This window comes from Rhinoraja longicauda, chromosome 33, assembly GCF_053455715.1.
Source record: "Rhinoraja longicauda isolate Sanriku21f chromosome 33, sRhiLon1.1, whole genome shotgun sequence".
In the NCBI taxonomy this organism is placed as follows: Eukaryota; Metazoa; Chordata; class Chondrichthyes; order Rajiformes; family Arhynchobatidae; genus Rhinoraja; species Rhinoraja longicauda.
The window spans coordinates 21,274,981-21,291,129 of NC_135985.1; the positions used below are offsets into that span (position 1 = coordinate 21,274,981).

At 51.0% G+C, this 16,149-nt stretch overlaps 1 protein-coding gene across 1 annotated transcript in view; it reads left to right on the forward strand.

Annotated features, from left to right (window-relative positions):
• slco3a1a (solute carrier organic anion transporter family member 3A1a) overlaps positions 1-16,149 on the forward strand; it is a 218,885-nt gene that overhangs the window by 169,966 nt on the left and 32,770 nt on the right. Inside the window, 5 exon segments of the mRNA XM_078427517.1 lie at positions 1,288-1,386; positions 4,913-5,182; positions 8,293-8,457; positions 9,749-9,947; positions 11,722-11,860. Coding sequence (XP_078283643.1) covers positions 1,288-1,386; positions 4,913-5,182; positions 8,293-8,457; positions 9,749-9,947; positions 11,722-11,860 — 872 coding nt within the window.

Consider the following 16,149-nt stretch of genomic DNA (forward strand, 5'->3'; position numbering starts at 1 on the left):
GCGTGCACATACTTGGCCAATAAACCTATTCATTATTCATTATTCATTCATTATTCATTAGGCATTGGCCAATATTCCAGACAGATCTACCCTGCTCTTCTTCACAAAGTCCAAGGGATCTTTTCTGTCTCCCTGAGTTTAGAGATACTGAGTTTAGTTTTAGCTCAGTTTAGAGATACAGCGCGGAAACAGAACCTTCTGCGCGCCGTGTCCACCTGGACAAGCGATCCCCGCGCACTATAGACAATAGACAATAGGTGCAGGAGGAGGCCATTCGGCCCTTCGAGCCAGCACCGCCATTCAATGTGATCATGGCTGATCATTCTCAATCAGTACCCCCGTTTCTGCCTTCTCCCCATACCCCCTGACTCCGCTATCCTTAAGAGCTCTATCCAGCTCTCTCTTGAATGCATTCAGAGAATTGGCCTCCACTGCCTTCTGAGGCAGAGAATCCCACAGATTCACAACTCTCTGACTGAAAAAGTTTTTCCTCATCTCAGTTCTAAATGGCCTACCCCTTATTCTTAAACTGTGGCCCCTGGTTCTGGACTCCCCCAACATTGGGAACATGTTTCCTGCCTCTAACGTGTCCAACCCCTTAATAATCTTATGCGTTTCAATAAGATCCCCTCTCATCCTTCTAAATTCCAGTGTATACAAGCCTAGTCGCACCAGTCTTTCAACATATGATAGTCCCGCCATTCCGGGAATTAACCTAGTGAATCTACGCTGCACGCCCTCAAAAGCAAGAATATCCTTCCTCAAATTTGGAGACCAAAACTGCACACAGTACTCCAGGTGCGGTCTCACTAGGGCCCTGTACAACTGCAGAAGGACCTCTTTGCTCCTAATAAGGACACTATCCTACACACACTAGGGACAATTTACAATGACACCAAGCCAATTAGCCTACAAACCTGTACATCTTTGGAGTGTGGGAGGACCCGGAGAAAACCCATGGGGAGAACGTACAAACGCCCTACAGAGAGCACCCCGTGGTCAGCATCGAACCCTGGTCTCTCGGTCTGTAAGGCAGCAACTCTACCGCTGCGCCACCATGCCGTCTGTAAAGACACTGAGGGAAGAGATTCCTGTGTTTAGTATTTAGTGGCAGTGCGGCATTAGGTCGGACTGCTGATGGGGTTAGTCTGGGCTTAGCTCAGCTCTCGGGGGTAGCACCTCATGCAGGAGAGAGCCTCTGACCGTTGAGCAAGGGTGAGTGATCAGAGTGGCGTTTACTGGCCCGGCTGAGTTTGTGTTTTATTTTTCCCCGTTTTTTTTTTTCAGGAATTGTCTTCACCACGCTGGTGTTTGGACCAGCCTGTGGCTTCATCCTGGGCTCGCTCTGCACCAAGGTCTACGTGGACGCAGTCTTCATCGACACCAGTACGTCCGGGGTATTTGTGTGCATGTGTGCAAAGGGGGAGGCTAATGACTTTATAGATGTAGCGTGGAAACGGGCCCTTTGGCCCACCTGGTCCGTGTCGACCAGCAAACACTAGCGCGATCCGACACACTCGGCGACAATTTACACATACACCAGGCCAATTAACCAACAAACCAGTACGTCTTTGGAGTGTGGGAGGAAACCGGAGCACCCGGAGAATGCACACGCGGGCACCGGGAGAACGTACAAACTCTGTACACACAGCACCCATAGTCGGGATCGAGATCAAGAGAGAGCTAGACAGAGCTCTTAAGGATAGCGGAGTCAGGGTGTATGGGGAGAAGGCAGGAACGGGGTACTGATTGAGAATGATCAGCCATGTTCACATTGAATGGCGGTGCTGGCTCGAAGGGCCGAATGGCCTACTCCTGCACCTATTGTCTATTGTGAGGCAGCAACTCTACCGCTGCGCCACCGTGCCTTTCAATTTGCCATCATCACCCTTGCCAAGCTAGGGAAATCAAATGGGCATTGTTTGGAATTTAGAGAAATGTGGGGTGATCTTATTGAAATGTGGGGTGATCTTATTGAAATGTGGGGTGATCTTATTGAAATGTGGGGTGATCTTATTGAAATGTGGGGTGATCTTATTGAAATGTGGGGTGATCTTATTGAAATGTATTCAATTACAACAGGATATACGCGGTGTTTCCACCACTGGGACAATCTCAAACAGGTAGTTGTGAAAACGAGCTGCTCGTTTACAACTGAGGTGTGCAGTGACCTCTTGCAAATCCCTGGAATTCTCTGTCCCAGGGTGACAGAGGCAGGGTCATTGTGGGGAGTTGAAGGAAAAGTAGATTGTTGGACTAACTATGTGGAGGGAGGGAATGCAGATGCTGGTTTAAACCGAAGACAGTCACAACAGGCTGGAGTAACTCAGAGGGTCAGGCAGCATCTCTGGAGAAAACGAATAGATGACGCTTCAGGTTGAAAAGTCTGAAGAAGGGGTCTCGACCCGAATCGTCACCTATTTCTTCTCCCCAGAGATGCTGCCTGACCCGCTGAGTTACTCCAGCCTTTTGGTGTCTACTTCGGTAGATTGTTGGAACATGGACGGCAAACTGAGATTGTTTTCTGCAGAATGTCGGAGGCTGGGGGGGTGATCTGATGGGAGGATATACAATGATGGGAGGCATAGATTGTGCAGACAGCCAGATCTTTTTTTTACCAGGGTGGATTTGTCAAAGACTAGAGGGCATAGCTTTAAGGTGAGGTGAGTGGGGCAAAATCTAAAGGAGATGTGTGGGGCAATTGATCTACCAGTGATAGTTGCGTGGAATGTGCAGCCAAGGGTAGTGGTGGAGGCAGATGGAGGTAGTTGAAGAGGCTTTTGGAGAGGCGCATGGATATGCAGGGAATGGGGTGATATGGATCATGTTCAGGCAGAGGAGATTTGTGTAACTTGGCCCAAAGTGGTGGAGTAACTCAACGGATCATGCAGCATCTCTGGAGAAATGAAATAGGTGACGATTCGGGTCAAAACCTTTCTTCAGACTTATCAACCTGAAGAGTCATCTATTCCTTTTCTCCAGAGATGCTGCATGGATGGGTGACGTTTCGGGTCGGGACTGCATGTCTCTGGGAGGTGGGAGGAAACCGGAGCACCCGGAGGAAACCCATGCGGTCACAGGGAGAACGTGCAAACTCCACACAGACAGCACCCAAGGTCAGGATCGTACCCGCGTCTCTGGCGCTGTGAGGCGGCAGCTCTACCAGCTGTGCCACTCGACCGTCCTGTGTACAAACACACACATAATAACTCAAGCACGCGCAAGGACACACATAAATATATCTGCACCTACACTCTGTGACTCTAATGTGGTTAAACGTGCTGGGGTAATGTCATGCAGTGGGGCCCAGTGTGGGGATGGTGACATTTCAGATCAAGACCCTTCTTCAGACATTGCTGGGGTGGGGGGGGGGGGGGGGGGGTGGGGGGAGGGGGGGGGGGTGGGGGGAGGGGGGGGGTTGGGGGGAGCTGGAAGAGAGGAAGGGCTGGATAATGGAGGGCAGGTAATAGGTTGTTACAGGTGAGGGTTGTTTGAAAGGCACATGGTTGGGCCAAGAAGGCCAGAGATGAAAAGATAGGAGGTGTGAGACAAAAGGATTGGGGTTGTGAATTGTGAAGCCAGAGGAAGGAATGTCGGTGGAACGGGAGCGGGGGGGGGGGGGAGGGGTTAAGAAGGAGAACGGGGTGGTTGGTGAGTGGGAGGGATTTAGTGATTTAGTGATTCAGTCCAACAGTGGCTGGGATGTGGGTCACTGGGATGAGGCAGACTGGAAGATTTCGGCAGGACAGGGGGCAGGGATCAGGGAGGTGAGTGGTGAGGCTCGGGAAGGATTTGGGCGGGGGAGTGGAACCCCTCCCCCCCGAATCCCAAGAGTCTCACGAGAGTGCCCGCAATCGACGGCTGCCCCGCAGCGCCAGAGACCCAGGTTCGGCCCTGACCTCGGGTGCTGTCTGTGTGGAGTTTGCCCGTTCTCCCTGCGTTGTAGAGAGGGGGTTTAAAGGAACAGCAGATTGTTGGTAAGACTCAAAATGCTGGAGTAACTCAGCGGGTCAGGCGGCATCTCGGGAGAGGGGGAATGGGTGGACGTTCCGGGCCCAGATTGTTGGAACTTGGACTGGAGACTTGAACTGTTTTCTCTGGAGCGTCGGAGGCAGAGGGGTGACCTGACAGGAGTGTACAGAATTCCGAGAGGTGTGGATGGGGTAGACAGTCAGAACCTTTTTTCCCGGGGTGAAAGACTCATGGGCATAGACCTAAGATGGGAGGAGCAACGTTTAAAGATGCACAGGACAGATTTTGTTTAACATAGGTCCTTCCAAATGCTTTGTTTCCCTCCCAAAGATGTCAGAGTCGGTGGGTTAATTGGCCGTTGTGTATCGCCCCTGTAGCGAGTGGTGGAGTCTATGGGGAGATGCAAATAAAAAACAGACTTGGTGTGCTGTGCGTGGACTCGATGGGCCGAAGGGCCTGTTCCCGAGCTCTCTGACTCTAAGGCTCCCTATCGTCAGTGGCACGAAACGTCAGCTGGACTTGGTTGTCCTTCTGAAGGACCTGGTTGCCTCTCTCACTGTACTTGGTTGCCGCTCAGCAGACTTGGTTGCCCCACTGACCATACTTGGTTGCCACTCTGACTGGACTTGGTTGCCCTTCTGAACAGACTTAGTTGCCTCTGACTAGACTTGGTTGCCGCTCAGCAGACTTGGTTGCCCCACTGACCATACTTGGTTGCCACTCTGACCGGACTTGGTTGCCCTTCTGAACAGACTTGGTTGCCCTTCTGAACAGACTTGGTTGCCTCTGACTAGACTTGGTTGCCGCTCAGCAGACTTGGTTGCCACTCTGACCGGACTTGGTTGCCCCACTGACCAGACTTGGTTGCCATTCTAAACAGACGGTTGCCCTTCTGAAGGACTTGGTTGCCTCTCTGACCAGACTTGGTTGCCCCGTGCAGGTAAACTGGACATATCGCCGGAAGACCCTCGCTGGATTGGGGCCTGGTGGGGGGGCTTCCTGCTCTCCGGCGCTCTGCTCTTCTTCTCCGCCCTCTTCATGTTCGGCTTCCCGCAGTCGCTGGTGGTGAAGACCGACAAGATGGCCGAGACCGAGACGGCCACCCTCTCGCAGAGCGTCCCCGAGCCCTTCGAGCGGCCCTTGCCCGGCAACGGCATGATGGAGCCGCAGGAGCCCGCTCACTCCATGTCCTGCTTCCAGCAGATGCGAGGTCAGTAAACCCCTACCCTCCGCACCAACCCTACCCACCAGTAACCCTCCCATATGCCCCCTACCCTCCACGCCATGTCCACACCACCCCCTCCCCACCATGTCCCCACTACACCAACCCTACCCACCAGTAACCCACCCCCATGTCCCGACCCTCTACACCATCTCCACACCACCCCCTCCCCACCATGTCCCCACTACACCATCTCCACACCACCCCCTCCCCACCATGTCCCCACTACACCATCTCCACACCACCCCCTCCCCACCATGTCCCCACTACACCATCTCCACACCAGAAACCCACCCTACCCCCTCTACACTACCTCATCACCAACACTAAACACACCCCCTGTCCTGCTTCCAGCAAATGCCAAGTCAGTAAACCCCTGCCCCCTCTCTACACCACCCATCCCTGCCAGTAACCCACACTACCCTCTACATCACCTCAACCCTTCAGTCACCCACTCCCTCCACACCACCCCTTCCCCACCACTAAACCCACACCCCGTCCTGCATCCAGCAGATGCTAGGTCAGTAAACCCCTGCCCTCTGCACCACCCCTACCCATCAGTAAACCCCCTACCCCTACTCTACACTACTCCTTCCTACCAGTAACCCACCCCCCACGTCCTCTACCCACCCATCCCCACCAGTCACCCACCCCCATCTCCTCTACACCATCCATCCCCACCAGTCACCCACTCTACACCACCCACCCCCACGTCCTCTACACCATCCATCCCCACCAGTCACCTGCTCTCTCCACACCACCCTTGCCAACCAGTAAACCCGTCCCAATGCCCCCCCCCCCCCCCCCGACACCACCCCATCCCCAACAATAAACCCTCTGTCTGTCCCTCACAGCAGATGCAAGGTCAGTAAACTTGTTCCCTCCGCATGGACCCATCGACACCACTCAATCCCCTCCCTCCACACCACCCCGTCCCCACCAGAAGGCCCACTCCCCCGGCACCATCGCTCCACATTCCTCAACAGAGACCTCTTGGCTTTCTCCACTGTACGAGTGGGAACAGGATTTCCCAACCTCACAACTGAAGCCTCTGTTATATATCTCGTCATTATTTTAAGTTATTTTAAAGAAATACCTCTCCAACCTGCTCAGTGCTTCTTTTATTATCACGTGTGCCAAGGTACAGTAAAATACTGGGGTTTTTTTGCACATGGATCTGTAGGATTACTGCCGTACATGGACAATCCCTCATTAGGCACAGAGTGCAAAGAGACAGCCCAGTGAATCCATACGCAAGGGTGGAGAGGGTTTGGGGTTATTCTCAAAGTCCCAGCCTGCAGCTGCCCGCAAAGGTCCATTGCAGCCGTCGTCTCCATCCGGTTCATCCGACAGACCATCGTCCCTCTCCTCGCGTTACCACCTTCAGCCTTGAAGGTGGACACAAAAATGCTGGAGTACCTCAGCGGGTCAGGCAGCATCTCAGGAGAGAAGGACTGGGTGACGTTTCGGGTCGAGACACTTCTTCAGACTGATGTCAGGTGAGGGAGGCGGGACAAAGATAGGATGTAGTGGGAGACAGGAAGACTGGTGGGAGAACTGGGAAGGGGGAAGGGGGAAGGGGAAAGGGAGGGACAGAGGAACTACCTGAAGTTGGAGCAGTCAATGTTCATACCGCTGGGGTGTAAGCTGCCCAAGCGAAATATGAGATGCTGTTCCTCCAATTTGCGCTGGGCCTCATTATCACAATGGGGGAGGCCCATGACAGAAAGGTCATAGTGAGGCCCAGCACAAAGTGGAGGAACAGCATCTCATATTTTGCTTGGGCAGCTTACACCCCAGCGGTATGAACATTGATTCTCCAACTTCAGGTAGTTCCTCTGTCCCTCTCTATCCCCTTCTCCTTCCCAGTTCTCCCACCAGTCTTCCTGTCTCCGACTACATCCTATCTTTGTCCCGCCCCCTCCCCCGACATCAGTCTGAAGAAGGGTCTCGACCCGAAACGTCACCCGTTCCTTCTTTCCTGAGATGCTGCCTGTCCCGCTTAGTTACTCCAACATTTTGTGTCTACCTTCGATTTGAACCAGCATCTGCGGTTCTTTTCCTACACACCTAACCGCCTTCAGCCTTTGTGCTCCGGGGACACCTCTTGCAGCCGACCATGAAGGCGTGGACGTTGTCACCCTCCCCGGATTCTTCTTACCGACCACTTTGTCCAGCATCTGCCGCCATTGCCAACACCCCACCCTCCTCTCCGGTTCCTGGTCTTCGGGAGCGAGCCGGAGCCGAGCCTCCGGCGACGCTCCCACTCCAGGATGGGTTCCCAGTTTCCCGAGTCCCAGTGGGTTTCCAGGCCTTCTGCGGGGTAACACCTTGACTTTTCTCGCAGTCGAGCAGGAATTTCCCCCTCTCCTCCTGTCTGCCGTCGTTCAGTAAGCAGCGCCCTTATGACTGAGTCGAGAGGTGGGGGGTTCAATACCCGCCCCAGAGCCTCAGTCACCACTTTGGGGGGGGTGGGGGGGGGGGGAGTCGAGTGGAAAGACAACAAGCCCTGCTTGGTTTCCGTAGGGTTTACCCAACATTTAAACCTCAGCCATCAAAGACTATTTTTGTGCCAATGCTGTTCATGGGATCTTTCTATGTGGAGGTTGGCCATCACATTTATTTCACTAAGATGGACACAAAAAGCTGGAGTAACTCAGCGAGACAGGCAGCGTCTCTGGAGAGAAGGAATGGGTGACGTTTCGGGTCGAGACGAGTCTGAAGAAGGGTCTCGACCCGAAACGTTACCCATTCCTTCTCTCCAGAGACGCTGCCTGTCCCGTTGAGTTACTCCAGCTTTTTGTGTCCATCTTCGGTTTAAACCAGCATCTGCAGTTCCTTCCCACCCATTTACTTCACGACTTCAGTCAAAGTGTTTAGTTGTCATGTGATGTTTAATGGTCACCAGAACAATGGAAGTAGTTAGTTAATAGAATTAATGTTTCAGGTTCAGGCAGCGTCTGGGGCAATTGAAACAGGGTTAGTATTTTGACCTGAAACATCAGCTGTTTCTCTCTCCACCGATGCTGCCTGACCTGCTGAGTGTTTCAAGTATGCCCTGGTTTTATTTTGTTTGGTTTTCTCACCTTGTGTTTCAGTGATTCCTAAGGTGACCAAGCACTTGCTGTCCAACCCGGTCTTCACGTGCATTGTTCTCGCTGCCTGCATGGAGATCGCGGTGGTCGCTGGCTTTGCAGCCTTCCTTGGCAAATACCTCGAGCAGCAGTTCAACCTCTCCTCTTCCTCCGCCAACCAGCTGCTGGGTGAGTCAGCTCACCCCTGATGCCAGGGTTAACTTTAATGCGCTTTAGTTTAGAGATACAGCGCAGAAACAGGTCTTTCGGCCCACCGAGTCTGCACCAACAAGCAATCCCCCCACACTAACACTATCCTACGCACACCAAGGACAATTTTTAATTCAATCAAGCCTACACGTCTTTGGAGTGTGGAAGGAAACCCGAGATCCTGGAGAAAACCCACCAGAAACCCACCAGAAACCCTGTATTGAAACATAGAAAATAGGTGCAGGTGGAGGCCATTTGGCCCTTCGAGCCAACACCGCCATTCACTGTGATCATGGCTGATCATCAACAATCAATAACCCGTGCCTGCCTTCTCCCCATATCCCTTGATTCCGCTAGCCCCCAGAGCTCTACCTAACTCTCTTTTAAATTCATCCAGTGATTTGGCCTCCACTGCCCTCTGTGGCAGAGAATTCCACAAATTCACAACTCTCTGTGTGAAAAAGTTTCTTCACACCTCAGTTTTAAATGGCCTGGGTCAGGGCTGTTTTTACAGCATTATGGGCCCCCGGGCAAAGCAGTGTACTGGGGCCCCTACCGTTACTCTCCCCCTTTCCCTACCCTGTCGTGCCGGCGAAAAGCACTTGCCGAAAAGCACTTCGCGATGGACTTAGGGTGCTACATTGTTGCGAAAAGCACTTACAGATCGCTGTGAGAAGCACTTAGGGACCGAAAATGTTGCGAAAAAAGCACTTATTGAACCTACATTTTTAAAGTAGTATTTATTTATTGCAAGTCACTTAACATACACAGATCAGCATGGGGCCCCTATGCTCGTGGGCCCCCGGGCAAGTGCCCATCAGGCCCATGCGTTAAGACGGCCCTGGCCTAGGTTAGATCCTGACCTCGGAGGCTGGCTGCGTGGAGTTTGCACGTTCTCACTGTGAAAACGTTGGTTTCCTCCCACAGGTTTGTATGTCCGTTTAGTCTAGGTTAGTTTAGTTTAGTTAATTGGCCTCTGTAAAATTGCCCACAGTGAATTGCCCATAGTTAATTGGCCTCAGTAAATTGACCACACATTCCAAAGTTGGGTACCATGGATGGGATTACAAGAGAACTAATGTGAACAGCTGATCGATGGTCGGCGTGGACTCAATGGGCTAAAGGGCCTGTTTCTACATCCTTGAGTTTGCAGGTCAGAGGAGCAGAACTAGCCCATCAAGTCTACTCAGATGGACCAAATGGCCTAATCTGCTCCCAGCACCTATGAGCTTGTGAACGTATGGTCATTGTTCTTCTCCCGATGCCACAGGCATGACGGCCATACCCTGTGCGTGCCTGGGAATCTTCCTGGGAGGGCTGCTGGTGAAGAAGCTCAGCCTGACAGCCCTAGGTGCTATTCGACTGGCCATGCTCGTCAACATGATATCCACCGGATGCTACATATCCTTCCTCTTCCTCGGATGCGACACGGGGCCCATTGCAGGAGTCACCGTACCTTATGGAAACACGTGAGTACCAGCCGTGCGCCGGCCCCAAGGGATTCTGGAGGCAGCCATTTTCCATTCCTTTTCCCTAGCTTTGGGAGAGCTAAAATCGTTTCGCAAGAAATGCATGCTTAGAGGGATTCCTCGAGTTACCAAGGTTCGATGTATGAATGTCTGGTAAAAGCTATTCACACTTTGGCGTACGAGTCTTCGGGTTTGCAAACAAGTAGCAATCAATGCCCAATCAAACAATAGTGCATTCATCTATTGTCACGTGTGTGCAGGGCAAACGAACAGTGAAATTATTTTACAGTCCAGTAGAGTATTGCCCCTACCTAGTGTAAGAAAATAACTGCAGATACAATACAACACAATACAATATATCTTTATTGTCATTGTACAGGGGTACAACGAGATTGGGAATGCGCCTCCCATACGATGCAATAAATTAATTAGCTAGTCAGTATTCATTTAAACAACCCAATGAAACAAATTAGAACAGTTTTAGAACAGAATAAAGTGCAAGTAGATCTGTGCCGGATCACTGTGCGATGTGACCATCCGGCTCAGCAGGACCGGTTCATGGCAGCTATGGCCCTGGGGATGAAGCTGTTCCTGAGACTGGAGGTGCGGGCGTAGAAGGCCTTGTATCGTCTGCCCGATGGTAGAAGTTCGAACAGACTGTTGCAGGGGTGTGAAGAGTCTTTGTGGATGCTGGTGGCTTTTCTGAGGCATCGTGTGTTGTAGACGCCCTCCAAGGCTGGTAGCTGTGTTCCGATGGTAATTATTTCACAAAATGCTGGAGTAACTCAGCAGGTCAGGCAGCATCTCAGGAGAGAAGGAACTGTGAAACGTCACCCATTCCTTCTCTCCTGAGATGCTGCCTGACCAGCTGAGTTACTCCAGCATTTTGTGAAATAATTGCCGTACCTAAGCACTTCACTGGGCCTGCACTCGCTGGAGATCAGAAGGATGAGGGGGGACCTCAATGAAACTTACCAAATAGTGAGCGGCCTGGATAGAGTGGATGTGGAGAGGATGGTTCCACTAGTGGGAGAGTCTAGGTCCACAGCCTCCGAATTAACAGATGTACCTTTAGAAAGGAGATGAGGAGGAATTGCTTCAGTCAGAGGGTGGTGAATCTTTGGAATTCATTACCCCAGACGGCTGTGGAGGCCAAGTCAGTGGATAATTTTTAAGACAGAGATTGACAGAATCTTGATTTTATGTGGGTGTCAGGGGTTATGGGGAGAAGTCAGGAGAATGGGGTTGAGAGGGAAAGATTGATCAGCCATGATTGAATGGCGGAGTAGATGGGCCTAATGGCCTCATTCTGCTCCTATAACTTATGAACGTCACTGATTAGCAAATTGTACAGAAATAGTCTCCTGATCCTGCGCACAAGAGGCACCATGTTTTGCTGCCATTTTCAGTCCAGTCCAGTCCAGTCCAGTCCACGCTCTGAGTCCAGTCCACGCTCTGGGTATTCTGAGCGGTGCCCGTTCCAGGCGAGCCCCAGGCTGCCGCGGGGCCTCCAGCAGTTGCCTTCCATGGACGGGCGGGTGGACCTGCGAGCCCACGTCCCTCTGCTCACCCGTCCACCCTAGTTGGGAGGTCCCCAGCTTCGAGGCCGCGGACCGGCGGCGGACATTAAAACTTGGTTGCTTCGGTCGGCGAGGGAGAGGGGAAGCAATGGGCAATGGGGCGTGCGCAAACATCTCCCTGAATCACTTCGGAGGCTGGACCACTCGAACCATACACAGGATAGCCATTGCATTTCTCTGCTTTATAATTGCAGCTCCATGTCAGATGCGGATTTGGACCCTTACGCTCCTTGCAACAGTGACTGCAATTGCAAGACAACAGCTTATAACCCAGTTTGCGGATCGGACGGGATCACCTACCTGTCCTCCTGCTTTGCGGGCTGCTCCAACTTGGTAAGTGAATGCACGCAGACACGGAGCAAGGTCGCTCGAGGAACAAGTCTCCAGGCCGGTCGAAGTCGGTAGCACAAGGTGACACTGCCAGCCTTGTTACCCGTGCACTGTCCCACCATCTTACAAGCTCTGTCTGATCGTGTCCTCCAAGATCCGTGACCGTGGCGCACAAGAGTGAGAAGAAAAGGAATCGAAGTGTGTGGGGAGAGTTGGTAAAATTAAACAAGTTTATACAACTACACACCAAGGGCCATCAGTGGGAAGGGGGGAACATTTTGTAGAAACATGGAACTGCAGGAGCTGTTGGGGCAGTACGGTGGCGCAGCGGTAGAGTTGCTGCCTTACAGCGCCAGAGTCAATAGACAATAGGTGCAGGAGGAGGCCATTCGGCCCTTCGAGCCAGCACCACCATTCAATGTGATCATGGCTGATCATTCTCAATCAGTACCCCGTTCGATCCTGACTACGGGTGCTGCCTGTCCGGAGTTTGTTCGTTCTCCCCTTGACCGCGTGAATTTTCCACGGGTGCTCCCTCTGGTTCAACCAACTCAGATCCTCTCTAAACTTCTTACTCCTCAACTTAAACCGACGCCTTCTTATCTTAGACACCCCTACCATGTGAAAGGTAGTCTTACGATAGTGATACGATACGATACGATAGAACTTTAATTATCCCAGGAGGGAAATTGATCCGCCAAAAGACATAAAACACAAAATACATGAAACATGAAATTAAAGAGACGAGTGGAAAGGATTGGGGGTGTGCAAAGATTGGGGAGAGGAGGGGGGAGAGGGTTGTCAGTCGACCCCACGACAGAAGGGGGAGGGGTTGTACAGTTTGATAGCCACAGGGAAGAAGGATCTCCTGGGGCGTTCTGTCCTGAGCGTAAGTCTGTGGCTGAAGGTGCTCCTCAGGTTGACCAGGTGTGTCGTGGAGGGGGTGAGCTGTATTGTCCAGGATGCTCCGCAGTTTGAGGAGCATCCTGCCCTCCAAGACCACCTCCCGTGAATCCAACTCCACCCCCAGAAGGGAGCCAGCCTTCCTGATGAACTTGTTTATTACCAGCACTGTCCATGACTCTCATGATGTTGTGTACCTCCAGTGTTCTGCTGATAGGCCCAAGTGAGACCGTGGTAGTGGGTAAAGGGTTTGAGCTTCATTGTTTTTATTTTTCTTTACTTTTCTTTGTTCCTCCTGGACTTGTCTGGGAGTGGAGGACATGCCAAGCCTGGCCAGATGGGTTGTTCTCCTGCATTTCACACCTCCTTCATTCTCTTGTCCATGTTCTCATTCTCCAACTGTCCCATTCTCTCATTGACCAGCTAACCTTGTTTACAGTTCACCACTATGGCCACTCCAGTTTGACCCCGTTGGCAACATTTAGCTGGGGCCTAACAAGGTGCTGGTGAGGCCACATTTGGAATATTGCGAGCAGTTTTGGGCCCCATTTCCAAGGAAGGATTTTGTTGGCGTCAGAGAGGGTCGAGAGGAGGTTTACTACAAGAATGATATCAGGAATGATTGGGTTAATGCATGAGGAGTGTTTGACGGCACTGGGCCTGTACTCGCTGGAGTTTAGAAGGATGAGGGGATACCTCATTGAAACCTGCCGAATAATGAAAGGCGTAGATAGAGTGGATGTGGAGAGGATGTTTCTAGTAGTGGGAAAGTCTAGGACCAGAGGGCGCAGCCTCAGATTAAAAGGATGTATCTTTAGAAAGGCGATGAGGAGGAATTTCTTTCGTCTGAGGGTGGTGAATCTGTGGAATTCTTTGCCACAAACTGCTGTGGAGGCCAAGTCAGTGGGTATTTTTAAAGCGGAGTTTGATAGGTTTTTGATTAGCAAAGTTGTGGTTAGAAGGCAGGAGTATGGGTTTGAGAGAGAAAAATAGATCAGCCGTGATTGAATGGTGGGTGCAGACTCGATGGGCTGAATGGCCTAATCCTGCTCCCTTTTTTATGGTCTTATTTCCCGTCTCCACCATCCCCGACACTTCACAAACTTCGTTTGTCTCCTTCCCAATTCAGATGAAGGATCTGCACCTGAAACGTTAACTCTGTTTCTCTTCCTGCAGATGTGGCCTGACCTGCTGAGTGTTTTCGACATGTGCAGTTTTCTTTTAGATTTTCACTAATGAAGATGGAGTGGTTTTCTAATCTTGCATGAGTTTACTGTTTGATGCATTTTTGGCAGAAATTGGATGGCTGCACAGGGAGAAGGGAATGTGATTTCATGGAGACAACAGATGCTGGAATCCTGAGCAAAATATAAACTGCTGGAGGAGCTCAATGGGTCGGGCAGCATCTGTGGAACACCTTGGGTCAGGACTCTTAGTACATAGAACATAGGAAAGTGCAGCACAGGAACAGACCCTTTGGCCAACGAGGCATCTTGTGATATCATCTGCCTGCACGTGATCCATATCATTCCATTCCTTGTATATCCATGCACTTATCTAAAGTTTCTTAAACTTCATACTCCCCAACCACAGATGTTATCCGACCCACTGAGTTCCTCCAGCAGATTTTTTTTTTTCCCCCAGTGGGATATGTGGTAAGATATGGAGAATTGGAGCAGAGATCAGATACAACACAGAGAGAGACCATTCAGCCACAGTTTAAGAATAAGGGGTAGGCCATTTAGAACTGAGAAGAGGAAAAACTTTTTCAGTCAGAGAGTTGTGAATCTGTGGAATTCTCTGCCTCAGAAGGCAGTAGAGGCCAATTCTCTGAATGCATTCAAGAGAGAGCTGGATAGAGCTCTTAAGGATAGCGGAGTCAGGGGGTATGGGGAGAAGGCAGGAACGGGGTACTGATTGAGAATGATCAGCCATGATCACATTGAATGGCGGTGCTGGCTCGAAGGGCCGAATGGCCTCCTCCTGCACCTATTGTCTATTGTCTATTGATAGCTCCTGCTGGAACAGCCTGTTCGTTCCATTTATTGTCCCTCCACTCAATCCTGCAATTTGTTCTCTCTCAAGTGCTTGTCCAATTTCCTTCTGTAAACGCTGATTAAATCTGTCTCGACCCCCCCCCCCCCCCCCAAGGCAATCAGTTTCAGATCCCACCACACTCTCTGCGGAAAAATGTTTTTCCTCACATCTACCCTTTTACCTTTTAGCCCCAAATTTTAAACCTGTGTTCGCTGTCCATGAATTAGCTGTTGAGAGCAACAAAGTACCTCCACACAATGTAAAACCAGTCGCATGTGGAAATAAGGAACTGCAGATTCTGGTTTACAAAAGAAGACACAAGGTGCTGGAGTAATTCAGCGGGGTCAGGCAGCATCTCTGGAGAACATGACACATCAGTCTGAAGAAGGGTCTCGACCCGAAAAAAATGGCGGGACTGTCATATGTTGAGAGACTGGAGCGACTAGGCTTGTATACACTGGAATTTAGAAGGATGAGAGGGGATCTTATTGAAACATATAAGATTATTAAGGGATTGGACGCGCTAGAGGCAGGAAACATGTTCCGAATGTTGGGGGAGTCCAGAACCAGGGGGCACAGTTTAAGAATAAGGGGTAGGCCATTTAGAACGGAGATGAGGAAAAACGTTTTCAGTCAGAGAGTTGTGAATCTGTGGAATTCTCTGCCTCAGAAGACAGTGGAGGCCAATTCTCTGAATGCATTAAAGAGAGAGCTAAATAGAGCTCTTAAGGATAGCGGAGTCAGGGGGTATGGGGAGAAGGCAGGAACGGGGTACTGATTGAGAATGATCAGCCATGATCACATTGAATGGCGGTGCTGGCTCGAAGGGCCGAATGGCCTACTCCCGCACCTATTGTCTATTGTCGATCGTCTATCACCCATTCCTCTCCAGAGATGCTGCCTGACCTGCTGAGTTACTCCAGCATCTTGTGGTACCTGATGTTTCAGGTGAGTCTGAAGAAGGATCCTAACCCGAAATGCCACCTATCCATGTTCCCCAGAGATGCTGTCTGCCCTGCTGAGTTACTCCAGCACTTTGTGTCTCAACCAGCCAAGGTTTTGTATAGCTCTATCTAAACATTTTTGCTCCAAGTAGCGCAACTACGCCGGGGCAGCGTGAGAAAAGTATAATTATTTGAATCCATGCGCAAACTCTTCATCAATGACTGAACTGAATCTCCAGTCCGTTCAACATAGAAGGACATCAGACAGTGGGATTGATTTTGCCGACTTAATGGGAACTTTTGAAAAAAAATCGTACTTTAGTTTTATTTTTATGCACAGATGAAATTTTAATCATAACACTTAGGCATCTGGGACTCTCCTTGCTGCCACACTGTCTCCCAGCCCTG